The sequence below is a fragment of the Apaloderma vittatum genome, unplaced genomic scaffold (assembly GCF_000703405.1).
Source record: "Apaloderma vittatum isolate BGI_N311 unplaced genomic scaffold, ASM70340v1 scaffold28328, whole genome shotgun sequence".
Classification (NCBI taxonomy): domain Eukaryota; kingdom Metazoa; phylum Chordata; class Aves; order Trogoniformes; family Trogonidae; genus Apaloderma; species Apaloderma vittatum.
In genome coordinates this window covers 33655-47811 of record NW_009732897.1, presented here as the reverse complement: position 1 = coordinate 47811, position 14157 = coordinate 33655, and the positions used below count along the sequence as shown (strand labels likewise).

Here is a 14157-nt window from a genome sequence, read left to right as displayed (position 1 = left end):
TCTCCTTCCGAACAGCCCGGCAGCTGCCGCCAGCCCTCAGAGCAGAGCTCCGCGCCGGGCTGGGCGCGTTAGATAAGAGCGGGCTGTCGGTGATTCTCTGGCGCTGGTATTAGTGCTCGAAGCGCGGGCGATAGTGGATAAAATAAATCTTGACAGGTCCGCTGAGGTGGCGAACTGACCTCTTCAGGTTCAGCACTTCTAAAACCTGACGTGGCCTGTAAAGCTCGTGGCGTTTCTGCGCGTGAAACTTTGATGTGAAACTTGCCCGGCTGCCCAGCTGGAGCTGAGCTTTATCCTCTGGGTAACAGGAACCCCAGAGTGAAACGAAGCTGCATTTTTCCCCTTAAGGTATGGCAGGTGTGGAGTTTGTAAGGATTGAGTAAGATGCAGGAATAGTAATTGCCCTTGTAGTGCTAGGAAGAGCAAAGTCAGTGGAGAAGTCGGTAACGTAGCGGGTGTGAATTCAGTAACTGCACAAGATAAAAGACAGTCTGAAAACAAACCTTGTGTGCACAGCAAGGATGTGAGACCTTGCAGCCTGACTTGCTTGTTCTACAAATGCACTTTAACTCAATGTAATAACTATTGATGTAGGGGTTTAATACTTAAACTGAAGAGACTTTCTTTTAAGCCTAATTCAGGGAAACAAAATAGGCATCTGCCATTTTAGACTTTAAAAGTCTGGTGGTTTCTTTTTCCCTGGCTTTAGTAACAGCGGTCCTTTTGATGGGGTGGTTGTGTGGTCTGGTTTTGGTTTTGTGGGTTTTTTTTTTTTAAAGGCTTCATGATAAAACTCAAAAGGGAAATTTTGGAATATAGATACATAGAGCACAGAGGTTTCTTGTTTATGGTGGAGATTTTATTTCACAAAGTAACCTGCCTTGTAAACTGAATGAATAACATCAGCAAATTTGCTAGATTGCAGCATGGTTTTATTTGAACAAAGTAGGTACAGGATGCACAGAAATGGGCAAAGAAGCTAAAGAATGTAGAGGCTGGAGAGAAATCATGGAGTGATGCTGCCTGAAGTCACAGGCCGGTGCCTTGTGTCACAGAGTGCTTGCTCCAGTGATAGGCATTAAGACTAGAAATGCATTGAAGAACTGAGTAGAAAATACATCCCCCGAATACTTCTCAAAAGCTCTTTTGACGGGGTTCTCTGTGTTCAGAAAAGCGTTTGTTCGTGGAAGCTGTGTCAGGAAGGCAGCAGCGTTTCTGCTTGGTGTGCTTCTGCCTTTTTTCCGAGAGAGGAAATGTTTCAGGGCAGGGAGGCTGCTCTCTCTCTCAGTTTTGCCGACAGAACGGTGTCCCAAACGTGACCGGGGAGGCCGTGTAGCATAGCTAGGGCAGTCGGCTGTGTTAGCCTAGATGTGTCTTGGCATAGCTGCTTGTCCTGAAATGAGCTGTAGTGAGAGCAGGACTCGTGGTCGTGTGTCAGAGGACGTGCTTGTGGCTTGTCTTAATCCTGGCCTTGCCGACAGTCGTAAAGCTCTGAAGTAAGTGGTGAAGTCAGGAGGTCTTTCAGGACCATCATTTCCTCAGCCGTGTGTTTTTAGGAGGTTTTTGGACACTGCTCTGTTCAAAGTCCATTTGTTTAACGGGACCTGTAGAGCTCCCTCCCGTTGTTTTGGGGTGGAGCGAGGAGCGGGTACGCGGCGGCACCGTCACTCTGCCTTAACGCCACCCGCAGTCCTGCAGATCGTGAAGGAGTCTCAGCAGCAGCACGGCTTGCGACACGGGGACTTCCAGAGGTACAGGTCAGTAACAGCGGGCATGTCCTGGCCTTCCTTCGCTTCAGATGTAAACCCACCACAGCCAGCACCAAACCCCATCTGCCGCGTAAGCACCCTCTGGACAGGTGGCTTCAGGTGGAGCAGCGTGCGCCGGTGTCGTTAGAGCTGACGGGCTGTGACTCTGCCCGTTCAGAGCACGTGGGCTGGCTCTTGTCTCTCCATTGCCCTTGAGGCGCTTGACTGTGAACATCTCGCTGACAGTCACGGCACTCTTCCAGAAGTGAGTGTTCAGTAAACCTGATGAAGCAATTAGTAAGGAGAACATAATTCTGATATTTCAGTATTGCAAGATCAGGAATTATTGCATGTCCCTATCGCTACCTCTTGCCGTACGTCACACATGAAGATATGAGTTGCTGAAGTGTTGCCTGTCGCAGCATTTAGTCTCTTTTTTCTCTCTGGCTAAAGAGAGCAGCAAACAGAAGCTCAGTTGTTCTTTGGCCAAACTGACTGTGCTTCTGTTTTCTCTAGGGGTTATTGCTCCCGTAGGCTGCGGCGGCTCCGAAAAACTCTCAACTTCAAGATGGGAAACAGGCACAAGTTCACCGGGAGGAAAGTAACCGAAGAGATTCTCTCAGACAACAGGTACAGTCGCTGGATGGAACCGAGCATTCGGTGTGTTAGGGAATAGTTTCTGTTATGTCAGTAATTTATTTTCATGTGGGTGTGGATCAAAACTGTTCTCTAGAGTGTACTCAGAGATGTTTCTTTTTAGATGTGTGTTGTGGGGAAAAGAAAATGTGATCTTGTCTTCACCTGTATTGCCAAGAAACCAGCTGTGCTATAGCATTAGTTGGTGGGAAAACAGAAGCTGAGCAGTTTGAAGTGAGAATAAAATCCCAAGGCCCTTGTCTTTGCCAAGTCTTTGGTGCCACAGAATGATACCAGATTCTCTTTATTTTCTGTAGTGAGAAATACAGTAGAAAACAGGAATAATACAAGTTTTTGTTCCGAGACTGTTAAGAAATAAAGTGTCTACCTCTTATTAACCAAGCCAAACTTTTCTTACCAGACTTTGCAGGGGATGTGTCGAACACCTAGTGCCAGTGTGGTAATGCTTGTTTGAGTGTCCTTATTTTTAACATTAACTTTCCTCCGCCCCAGGTATCTGCTGTTGATTCTGATGGACGCAGAGAGAGCCTGGAGTTACGCCATGCAGCTGAAGCAGGAAGCAAACACGGAGCCCCGCAAACGATTTCATTTGTTGTCTCGCCTGCGCAAAGCTGTGAAACACGCGGAGGAGCTGGAGCGGCTGTGTGAAAGTAACCGAGTGGATGCCAAAACAAAGCTGGAAGCTCAGGTAACTGATCTGGTTTTACAGCCAAAGCTGAACGGGAAACCTTTGGATTTTGGGTGAAGAGATGATTCTCATCTGGAAACCGATTCTCCAACTGGATAATGTCTCCTTTGGAGTAATTTGGGCTGATTGTTAATGGAGCTACTGGAATGGCAGGAGTAACCACGGATGTTCAGTGATTGTCCTTGCTTGGAGGAGCAATACATTTAATAAAAGTAAAAAGAACTGAGAGAGACTAAGATGATGCAACACAACCTAAGAGACCGTGCTTATCTTTGGAGTTATTCAGCTGTCAGATGCCCTAAAATAACCATCTAGAACGAGAGTTGTTCCTGAAACACAGAAAGCAACTGTCTTGTGACACCAGCCTCTTTGGACAAGGGGCTGCAGTGGTTCTCAGTTAACGAAAACTGCCAGTTTGTAGCTTATTGCTGGGGGGGAAGCTTCTGGGGCCGTGTTGCATAACAAGCAAGCTCTGTGCTTTCATCTCCTTAGAAATGTAGTAATGTCAGTTAAAAGAAAAAAAAGTTAAGTAACGAGTAAGCCCCAATCCAATTTGCGGGAAGACGAAATGAGAAGGGTAAGGCTTAATCACTTCCCATGGGTGTCGCAGTGTTGTTCATACTAAAGGTTGTAGCAGCGAGGCTGTCGGGAGAGTAACTTGCCGTTGTGCCGTGCGCAGGCGTACATGGCGTACCTCACGGGAATGCTTCGCTTTGAGCACCAGGAGTGGAAGGCGGCCATGGAGGCTTTCAACAAATGCAAGTGAGTTCTCCCGCTTCACCAGCTGCGTTTAGTAAAGAGTGGTGGGTCGGTCTGATACGTTTGTGTGCTGTGTGTACAGCGACTCCGCATTGTCTGGGTAACTGTGCGCTGAAGTGGAGGTGCTGCTGAAGAAAGAGCATCCTCCAGAGCGGACAGACAAACTCTCTTCCCTTAAGAGAGCATTTCACAGTGTGACACGAGCTGCAGTGTTAATATTTATTCCTTGCTGTAGGACCATCTATGAAAAACTGGCCAATGCTTTCACCGAAGAACAAGCCGTGCTGTACAACCAGCGCGTGGAAGAGATCTCGCCCAACATTCGCTACTGTGCCTATAATATTGGTAAGGGAAGGAGGGGTGCCTGATCTCCACTAAAGAGCGACATTTTTTCACAGGAAAGGAATACTGTCTTGATAGTTAAATACTGGTTTAAGTGATGTTGCAGTGAGTCCATAATGTTTTGGGCAAATTCTGCACACGTTTGGGGTCAATTAGCAGTGGAGAAATACACTCATTTTTGCAACAGTGCCTGTGGTTTTGTGTAAAAAGGCAAAATACCACTTTGCAGTAGGTTGCTTATGAAGTCAGAATGAAATTGCAAACTTACCCTCTGTGTCCCTGAATTGCCAGTATAAAAGTCTATTGATTAGCTTTTCCGTATTAAAATAATTTGTGAACTCGGATGGAGATGTGATCTTGATTTGTTAATTCTTCAGGTGACCAGTCTGCTATGAGTGAGCTGATGCAGATGAGGCTGAGGTCTGGTGGCGCCGAAGGTCTTCTTGCAGAAAAGCTGGAGGTAACGCACATGCCCGCTTCAAGTTGAAACATTGGTTATCGCTCTCTTGAGCACAAATATTGCTGCACACACCATCCGAGAGCCCAACCATACCAGGAGAGAGCAAGCAAGCCTAGTCTCTGTGGGAAACCACACTTTCCTAAAAATCCCTTTGATTTCCAAACAGTGTCCAGTCTAATATGAATTTGAAAAGTTCAGTTTTGGATGCCTTAAAGTTCTGGCTCGTAAGTTCAGTCGGTTCTCTGCAGGCGCTGATCACCCAGACTCGAGCAAAGCAGGCCGCCACGATGAGCGAGGTGGAGTGGAGAGGGAGAACTGTTCCGGTGAAGATAGACAAAGTGAGGATCTTCCTGCTGGGGCTGGCGGACAACGAAGCAGCGATTGCTCAGGTAACCCAGCAGCCGTCTCTGGAGCCGGTGTTCTGTCCTCGTCCCTTCAGCCTGCAAGGCGATACGTGATAGCTCGACTAAAAGCTTTTGAATAGTCTTTTTCTCAGCTCGGGGCTGGAAGGCTGAAAGTGGGCATGTTGACTGTGACCCGAAGCTGAAGTGTCAGCTGGGGACGGCTCCTGTAATCCAAGGGGTAGTCTGGGAGATTTGAGTGTTATTTTCTGAACCCCCTGTGCTGTGCTGGTCAGTGGCAGTGTGATAGCTGTTATTACCTGTAGGTCACTTGGAAACAAAAGTTACGGGTTTAAGAGTAACTGGGTTTGAATTACTGTTCTGATTTCTTGAAGTATCTTGCTTAAACACCCCAGCTTCAAAAGGCAGAGATGTTTGACAGCCTTTCTTCAGCAACAAAAAGCAATTTGCCAGGTGAAGCAGGTGCTGTGAGACTTAGAGCGTTCACTTCTTGACTTATGCAAATCCTCAAAAGCAGGAAGAGGGTTACTAAATGTCAGAATGTAAACCAGTTGCAAATGTGACGGTTCTGAAGCAGTCCCAGTGGCACATGCTATACATGTCTTCAGCGCTGGGGCCGAGTTTTCCACCTGGGTCATTTTCCTTGGAAATGATGCCCAGAGAATGTGTTCTGCTCCTGATGGCTGCGTGCAGCACCCTCGCTCTTTGAAAAGGCAGTGAGAGGATCTTTAGCAGCAACGACTCCCGTTAGAGATGGGCTTTTTGCAGCATCAGAAACAATTTATTGCCAGGAAAATAAAGATGATAAATAGAAATTTAAATGATAAAATGAAATCCAGACAAAGGTATAAGGCAGGTGGGCAAGAGCAGTGGATAGCGTTAAGAAGAAAGTGTGTGTAGGATGTTTCCTACCCAGTCACACTGTTTAACTGGTCTTATCACAATGTTCTGAATTGTGTGTTGCTGAATTTACCTATTTCGGGTTTTTTTAGGCAGTACAGCGCTGCTGCCAGCAGGTGGAAGTGCAGCTTAGAGTTCAGTGTTCCCGCATGGAATTTTCATGCTGCCAGGCTGGGGGTTGGATGTTTCTCCGTTTAGTCACTCTCTTTGTTCTGTAAAGCTGCTGGGAATTTGTGTTCCAGCCTCGCGTGGTGTTCCCAGGAAGCACTGGCTAAACCGAAGTTCTGCGGTACGGGGTCACAGCTGGTGATGGCGAGAGCTGAGCGTGCAGCAACCCCCGTTGCGTTCTCAGGGGGCTCAAACGCGGCCTGGTGAAAGCAGTTCTGCAGGTGCTGTGAGGACAGTCCAGCTCCAGCTCAATGGCTCGTGGTTCCTGGGGTTTTTGGTACTTCTCTGCCAGCCCTCACTGAGTGAAACGCGTGTCGTTACAGCGGTGCTCATCAGGGTTTGGTCAGAAGAAAACAATCATGTGCATTTTATGTAAAAATGGAGATTCTCGGCGCGCTTCTACTGTTGCCTTCAGTGGTAATGGGAGAAACGGAACAAATAAGCGAAACTGAAATAAGAATCGAAGTTTAAAATTTCTTTCGCCAGCCCTTTTGTAGACTTGGCTGTGTGACTTCAGGGGCCCATTGACTCTGAGCCGGGCAGAAGTGAGGAGGCTGAGGGGCAGCGCAGCAGAAGTGTGCTCCTGGCTGGTGCTGCCTCAAGGATTCTGTGCTTTTCTCTGGTAACTGAGGCTATAGCAAAAATGAGTGTTAATAATTTTCATAGAAGATACACATTTTTAGAGCAAAGAAAAAAACAGAAGCGCTCACTCGTAGACTTTCAGAAATTGATTCAGTGGGATCGATTCCTTTGATCTGTTTAAAATGAAGCTGTGCTGTTCTGTCAGGATGCTTGAATCCCCAGGAGTAGCATTTGCACCTCAGTCTTGTGATCTGGTATCTCCCAAATCAGAATTTATGTGTATTTATACACAGAAACAGCTTAACCTTAGGAGGCTTTTTGCTTAGAAAGGAAAGCCTTTGTTTCATTTTCATTGCAGGGCCCAGCCCTCTCCCTGTTTGTGCTTGACAGATGATCTGGCTGCGTCTGTTTTCATTTTTGTGCATACAGTGAAATTGCTCTGCTTCTCTGGGTGAGGTTGAGAATGTGGTCAGACTTGTCTCTGGTTATTCTCAGTAGTTAGTCCCACCTTAAAGATTCTTGCAGCAAAACTGAAAAAAAAAAAGGCGAACGCAACAAAACCCAGCAAAAAAACCCCATAAACAACAAAACCCCCTGCTCTCATCTCGGGTCAAGATACCTGAGGCTTTGTCAGGGAGTAAAAATAACATTCCTTAATGGGTTTGCATACCTGCAGAGAGCAGAGGCAGGGGATGTAGAGCTCTGCAGAAGATAAAACAAGTGAGCAGGTTTTTAGGCAGTTTTTTACTCATTGGGACAATTGCAGATTTTCTGCGCTGAAGTTTACCTGCGGTGTAACACGGTGCTGGGACACTGATCCCTCCTTCCAGTGCTGGGGCTGAGCTCTGTTTCTGGGCAGTTTCCTCTGAGTCAGTGAGAGCCGTGTGATCCCCACCTGGTTACCTTCGCAGTCACCTCAGAGGAAGTCGAGTTTGATTTTGGGTACATTGTTTAACTGAGTACGTGGTACAGCAGTTTATTAGGCAGAGATCAGGCTTCAACTTGTCTTTAAAAGTCATGTTGATGTTTTGGTTTTGGGGCAGAAGGCTGAAAGCTGCTTCATTTTTTGACAAAACTTGTGGTGACAACAGAAAAGCACTCAGGCACTGCTGTGACTAAAATACGGGGTTACTTAAAAAACTGCTTCAAACAAGCAAATAATTACCACTGTGAGCATTATTAAAGTGGGAGTGTAGAAAAGATAATAATCTACGTGTTCCTACCCCATGAGAAAAGTTAAATCAGCATAACAAGAGCAGCCTGTGCTGGTAGTTTGCCGGTTCAGCTCTCCTGTTGCTGGGCCTGTCCCACCGCGCAGCCCGGCCTTGGCTGCTCTCGGAGCAGCGTCGTGCCCACCTGGCAGGGCTGTCGCTGGCAGGGTCGCTGTGGCAGAGGCGAGGCCGTCAGAGGTGGGTGTGCCAGGCCTTCCGTGGCCATGAATTCTCAGCACTGACCGTGTCCCCGGCGATTTCTCGCGTTTTACCCCCTTAGGACGTGTTGCAGGCAGGTACACATTGGAGTTCCAGCTGCCTGTGCATCTCAGAGCTGTAATGTTGGAGAAACTTGAGCTCTTCGGTTAATTCTTGCATCATGGGATGCAAAAAACCCCACTCAATTTCTAATAGATATCTGTCTTAACTCTATTTTGCTCTTAGGCAGAAAATGAGGAGACCAAGGAACGTTTGTTTGAATCTTTACTCAGTGAGTGCAGAGATGCCATTCAGGCTGTGCGGGAAGACCTGAAACCAGACCAAGTAAGCAGCAAACATCAGTGTTTGTACTGTCAGCAACAGAGCATTTCTTTGAGACTGATTTGTTACTGTTAAACTTGCTTAACAGTAAAAGTGGCTGGGATTTCTTTAATAAAAAGCTGCAGCAGAACCATACCACCTTTGATTTTATTCTTTTCGGAACTGGAGAGATGAATAGCAGTGTAGGAGCCCTCATTCTTTTGCCTGAAGTCTATTTTAACTTCCCTGATTTACTCAAACCTTGGGGTTTTTTTCTGGTGTTCTCCTCCAGCTGCCAGTTTTCCATAAATCATGCATTGTTTTGTGCCCAATTTCTGCAGAAGCAGCGGGAACACTCTCTGGAAAATGATTCTGGGAAGGTGTCCAACATCCAGTACTTACACAGGTAATAGGCAAACAGTGCTGCCCGTGCTAGTGTGAAGAAGTTGTGCTCTTATGTCAAGATTTTATATTTGTTTGCTTTATGGGGTTTTTGTTCTGGGCCTCTCAGATCTCGGCGGATGACTGTACGGATAAGCATCTGATTCATGCAGCTCTGAAAACATTTTACCTAATGCTCTCGTGTTGACCTTTCAGATATTTTTTTCGCCCTACTAGTATCAGCTTAGGCTGGGGGGAGGAGTTTTTTTCAGAACAAAGAGTAACGTCTGAGTAGTTCTGACAGTCTGCTAATGGTTGTGGTTTTATCTTCTTAGTTATTTGACTTACATCAAGCTGTCGACAGCCATCAGGCGCAACGAGAGCATGGCAAAGTCTCTGCAGAAGGCACTGCTGCAGCAGCAGCGCTCGGAAGAGGATGGCAAGCGCACGCCACGGCCTCAGGACCTGATCCGTCTTTACGACATCATTTTGCAGGTAATGCTGGGGAAACAAATTTAGTTCTTCGTGCTAAGGGGAGAACTCTGGTATGAAAAGTTACTGTAGAAAATACAGCAGTGCAAGTGAACTGCCTGTGACGTCCAAAGAGCAACTGAGTGCCTGCAGCTGCCTTGTTGAAGAAGTTCAACATCTACAGGAAACAACCCCCCCAGTTTGGAACCGAAAATGTTGCTGGAATGGGTGCCCTTGTGCAGTTTTAAAATATTTTTTCTGAGTGTTTCGTGCAGTGCTGTGATAGCTGCTGTAGTTTGTTAGCCAGAGAAAGTAGCAGCTAAAGATACTTAAAATGGGCTTGTTCTTCCTAAGTAGTTTCTCATTTTCTTCCATCAGTTTTCTGTTAACTGTGGGAACCCGTGGCTGCAGCGGTTGTGAATGGTAAAGGGAAATGCCTTGTGAAAGAATTAACTTCATGTGAAATCTGAGGAGTCTTTGTCCTAATTCCTGTTTGTGTCAGGAAATCTGTCCTGAGGGCAAACTTGCACAAGTTTCGTTGAGTGTCCTTCACGAGGCTAGCATCCTGATAATTGGAAAACTGGAAACTTATTTTCATGGGAGTGTCCTGTTGACTTGTTAGGAGGGACAACTTTCTCTTACTCCAGCAGATTCCAGGGGAAAACAACACCTGCATTTGTTACTCTGGCTCTCTTTTGCGCAGAACCTCGTGGAACTGACCCAGCTTCCTGGCCTAGAAGAGGACAAGAACTTCCAAAAAGAGATTGGATTGAAGACACTCGTGTACAAAGCTTACAGGTGACTGAGAAACAGCCAGGCCTTGCATCTGCAGAAGTTGTTCTGCCCAAGCTCTGCGTGCCGTGCGGGACTCTGAGGCAGTTTCCGCTGCCCTTTTGTGAAAGGAGAACTGAATGTTGAGGGGAATGTGGCCAGCGCTGCCTAGTATCTCCTGTTGCTGGTCACCTGGGCTGGCAGAAGGTGTGGATAACACCTGTATCACGGATGCACTCTTTGCTGTTGCAGGTGCTTCTTCATTGCACAATCCTACGTCCTGGTAAAGAAATGGAGTGAAGCTCTTGTTTTGTATGAGAGAGTGCTGAAATATGCCCGAGAAGTTCAGTCGGGAGCAGGAGCTTACACAAACAGCTTGAAGGTAGGAACCCAACGCTGTGTGTAGAAGGGAGCCAGAGTTTATGGAGAAGCTCTGTCTCGGTGTTTATTGTCAGTGGGGTGCCAGACCGTCACAATTCCAGACTGGTCTTTAAATAGGAGAGGAGTAATGCAGGTGAGACTTTGACACATTGTGGCAGAGGTTTCCTCGCAATGTGGGAATGCTTCACCTTGCTTTGGAGGAGAGGGAGACTTGCTGTAACAACCCCGTCACAGTTCACCACTTTCTCACACGCGCATTTTCGGTTAGACAACTTCTGTAGTGCGTGAAGGACTGTACCGTAGCCTTTCCTCTTCTGGGAAGACTTATCAGCACGAGGACTAAATTTCTTAGTTCTTTTTTAGGTTTTACCTTTGCTTTAACTCTTAAACCAGCCTGTTTCAGGCTCTCAGATAATTTTCCTTAATGACCTAGGAGCTGCCTGATGTTCAGGATCTGATCACTCAAGTCAACGCGGAGAAATACTCTTTGCAAGCAGCAGCTATATTAGGTGAGTTGCACGATTATACTGGAGCTCCGATGCCTCTTGAATAACGTCCCCACAGCTATTTCATTCCTTATATTTAATTTCTGAAATTCCGAAGGTTTTTCCCCTTCACTCTGATCTGTGTAGGTTCTGGAAAATGTTTGTTGTTTTTTTTTCTGTCATCAGTTCTAGCTGCTTGTTTTAGCTGTGTGTAGTGCAGCAACCCGCAGCTGGGCATTCAGCCCCTTGCTCCCAGCTCAGAGATGGGAAAGCACTCTGAGAGAGTGTGCACACACCTTGGTAATCTGCACAGAGCACTCTGTTCTGTGTTTTACTTTTTTTTCCTGCAAACAAGCTGCCCTTACTCATCCTGATTTTGCCTACCTGGGAGAACTACCGAGGAAAAGGAGAGCAGTGATATCCTGCTCTGTCAGTGTTCACCAGCTTGGCAGAATTTTGGAGGGGCTGGGTGAGCTGTGTGAGTTTGTGGGCTGCTGGTTTTGCTGGAAACCCAACACAGGTCACGGATTGCCTTCATGGTGCTTTCGCAGGCTCTGCTGGGGTCCTGTGTCATCTGCTGCTCTGTGCTGAACTCGGAATCTGTGTTTCTTTCAACAGCTCACAACGATGTGAAGAAGCTCTCCATCACCGGAGAGCTGTGTTGGCTGTAAACACGTACGTGGGGTCCTCTCGGTGTAGAAAGCAAGTTGGTTCTAGTGGAAATATTGTCCTGTATCCCAGAAAGCGAAGTTCATAGCTAAGCGTAGAGGACAGCTGACTCCTGAGACAGTCTTCCTTTACACCAAGATCTGCCCCATTATTCTTACCATTTTTTCCATTGATTTTGCAGATGCAAATGATGCTCACGAGACTGAGTCTCCATCGCAGGTCAAGGATGGCAAGGTAAGGGCGAATTCCTTCATGAATTTTACTTTTAACCCATTACCAGAGTGTCTCTTAGAATTCAAGTTTTTTTTTGAACGGAGTTTGGCCATGGCTAGTGTATTAAGAGAATTTATCGGGCTCTTTTTCCTTTTGCAAGTCCTGAAGGTGGCTGACAGAGTGGATTTTCTTGGGCAGGAGCTAGGCAGCTGCTTGCAGCTTCTAGTGTGTAATTTTTAATTTATTTATGCATTTAGCTTTCTCCCTGCACATGGGAAGGCTTTTCAGAGATCCTGCAGTGATGCTTTGAAAGGGCTTTGAATCGCTGGCACGGGCCCAAGTGCTGTAGACGTGGCACTTCAGGATCTAGTTCAGTGGTTGTGGTACTGTTGGGTTGACGGTTGGACTTGATGATCTTAGAGGCCTTTTCCAACCTTATTGATTCGATGATTCTCTTGTCTCAGTTGCTGCGTAGTACTCTTTGTTTATTTGACCTTTGTCAGCCTTAGTTTTGACGTGTTTAATTTGGGTTTCTGCACTGGTCTCTTTCAGCCACTCTCGGAACGGTTCGATACTTTCTGTCTGGATCCTTCCCTTGTCAGCAAGCAAGTCAGCCTCGTGCACTTCCCGCCGGGCTTCCAGCCCGTTCCCTGCAAGCCTCTCTTCTTTGACCTGGCCCTTAATCATGTTGCTTTCCCACCTCTGGAGGACAAGGTGGAGCAGAAGGCCAAGAGTGGCCTCACAGGATATATAAAGGGCATCTTTGGATTCAAAAGTTAACCAGGCCCCCCCGAGGAACCAGAGGTTTTATTCTCTATCGAAGGAAAAAGCTCCAAGAGTTCTAGGACACAAATATTTGTTCCCGAAACCAACAGAGGGAAGTTTTACCATCTTCTTCCCTGTGTTCTGTGTATGTGTCTGTGCACTTACATTCTCTCTCAGTGTATTAAAGACAAACAATCTATTCAGAATTTTACGAACACTCTAAATAGCTGAAAATGATCTGGAGCACAGAGAAAATCCATTCTGCCTGGAGAAGTTGGAGCTTGCTTTGTGACCGGTGGCTTGTTCAGGGCCAGTACACATCTACTTACCATGGACCAGGGTGTAGGTAGAATTGGATTGCACCCTCCATCCCATTATCCAACACTATAATTTGGTATTTTGATGTAGAAATCTGGGTCTGATAGGGAAACTGAGGCAAAAGCAGATGCAGGACTAAAGCGGCGAGGCTGCCTCTGCGAAAGCTATGGAAGAGTTGCCGTGGGAGTTAACTTCTTCCCTTTTGACTCCCAGAAGTCCGTATTTTTTAAACATGTAATGTTCAGAAATGCCAAAATAGAGCCTCTCTCCTTATGAGTAAGGATGGCAAATACCTTACCAAATGTTCATGGTTACCCCAGTTGTGGTAGAATATAACCTCAGTTTGCACTCTGGGCCAACAGGATCCTTCTTTTATCGATACGCGTTTTGTGAAATACCTACGTACAGCGTGACACCTATTTCTGCGAGACTTTGGGGAAACTCCCGTCATGGGGGGCTTTAGAAATAGCTGCTTGCTCTTCAGGGGAAGTTGGGTCTCTCGGTGTTTGGTTTGTCTCTGATCTAAACCTTGCCTGAAATAAGATGATCTTTTTCTGCAGTTCCATCTGTTGGTTTTTTTTCCCTCGTCCTTGGTCGGCAGATCTGAAATGAGGAGTAACCCAACAGGAGACCAGTAGGTTCTTGAGTGATGGATCTTCTCTGCCACGCCAGGCAGCTTTTTTTACAAAACACCCGGGTGCTATGGTGACAGGCATGTTCAAAATGTGGATAATTTCATAATAGGGATCATTTAAACAGGAAAAAAAAATCAGAAAAACAACACAGCACATGGGCAGAATTGTTCCTAAGTAAAATATTTGGAAGTTTCCACCAGCAGCGTTTGGGTTTTTGCTCTGTCTGGAGCTGGGAGGTGAAAGAGCAGTTTGTTCCAGCTGCCTTCATGCTTCTGCACCACTTGTCTTGACTCCGTTGTTTCTCCACTTTTAGGCATCGGTGCTCGTAGGGGCGGAAACGAAAGAAACTGTTTTAAACGATGGCGTTACTGTTGTCATGGGAATTTTCCATGCAAGGTGCAGACGAATGGGAGGAATTAACAATTCCTGCTATTTTAGTATAAATGTTTGGTTCTTTGTTCCAAGTTGATCTGATTTGTGAGTTCTCAAGGTACAAAGCAGCTTTCAGGAGGACTGCTCAGAAAGACGTAAGGGCAGGAGGAGCAGCTTCTCCTTTGCGTTTACTTTTTGCAACGTGGAAGCACAATGGAAGTTTCTGGTGTTCTAGATAATTCCATTTGCCTCTGGATGCTGGTGAGATTTCACAACAGTGAAAGTGTAGAGCGGAAGGCA

General features: G+C 46.4%; 1 protein-coding gene across 1 annotated transcript; it reads left to right on the top strand.

The window, feature by feature from the left end:
* Positions 1-1695: 1695 nt before the first annotated feature.
* On the top strand, positions 1696-12890 carry SRP68 (signal recognition particle 68kDa). The gene is made up of 15 exons (XM_009875689.1): positions 1696-1757; positions 2265-2378; positions 2898-3093; positions 3773-3855; positions 4088-4197; positions 4572-4654; positions 4903-5043; positions 8322-8420; positions 8738-8802; positions 9113-9272; positions 9952-10046; positions 10272-10401; positions 10834-10909; positions 11736-11788; positions 12320-12890. Exons 2-15 carry the CDS (start codon positions 2317-2319, stop codon positions 12545-12547), a joined length of 1581 nt encoding a protein of 526 aa, XP_009873991.1. The 5' UTR covers positions 1696-1757; positions 2265-2316; the 3' UTR covers positions 12548-12890.
* The last annotated feature ends 1267 nt before the right edge of the window (positions 12891-14157 follow it).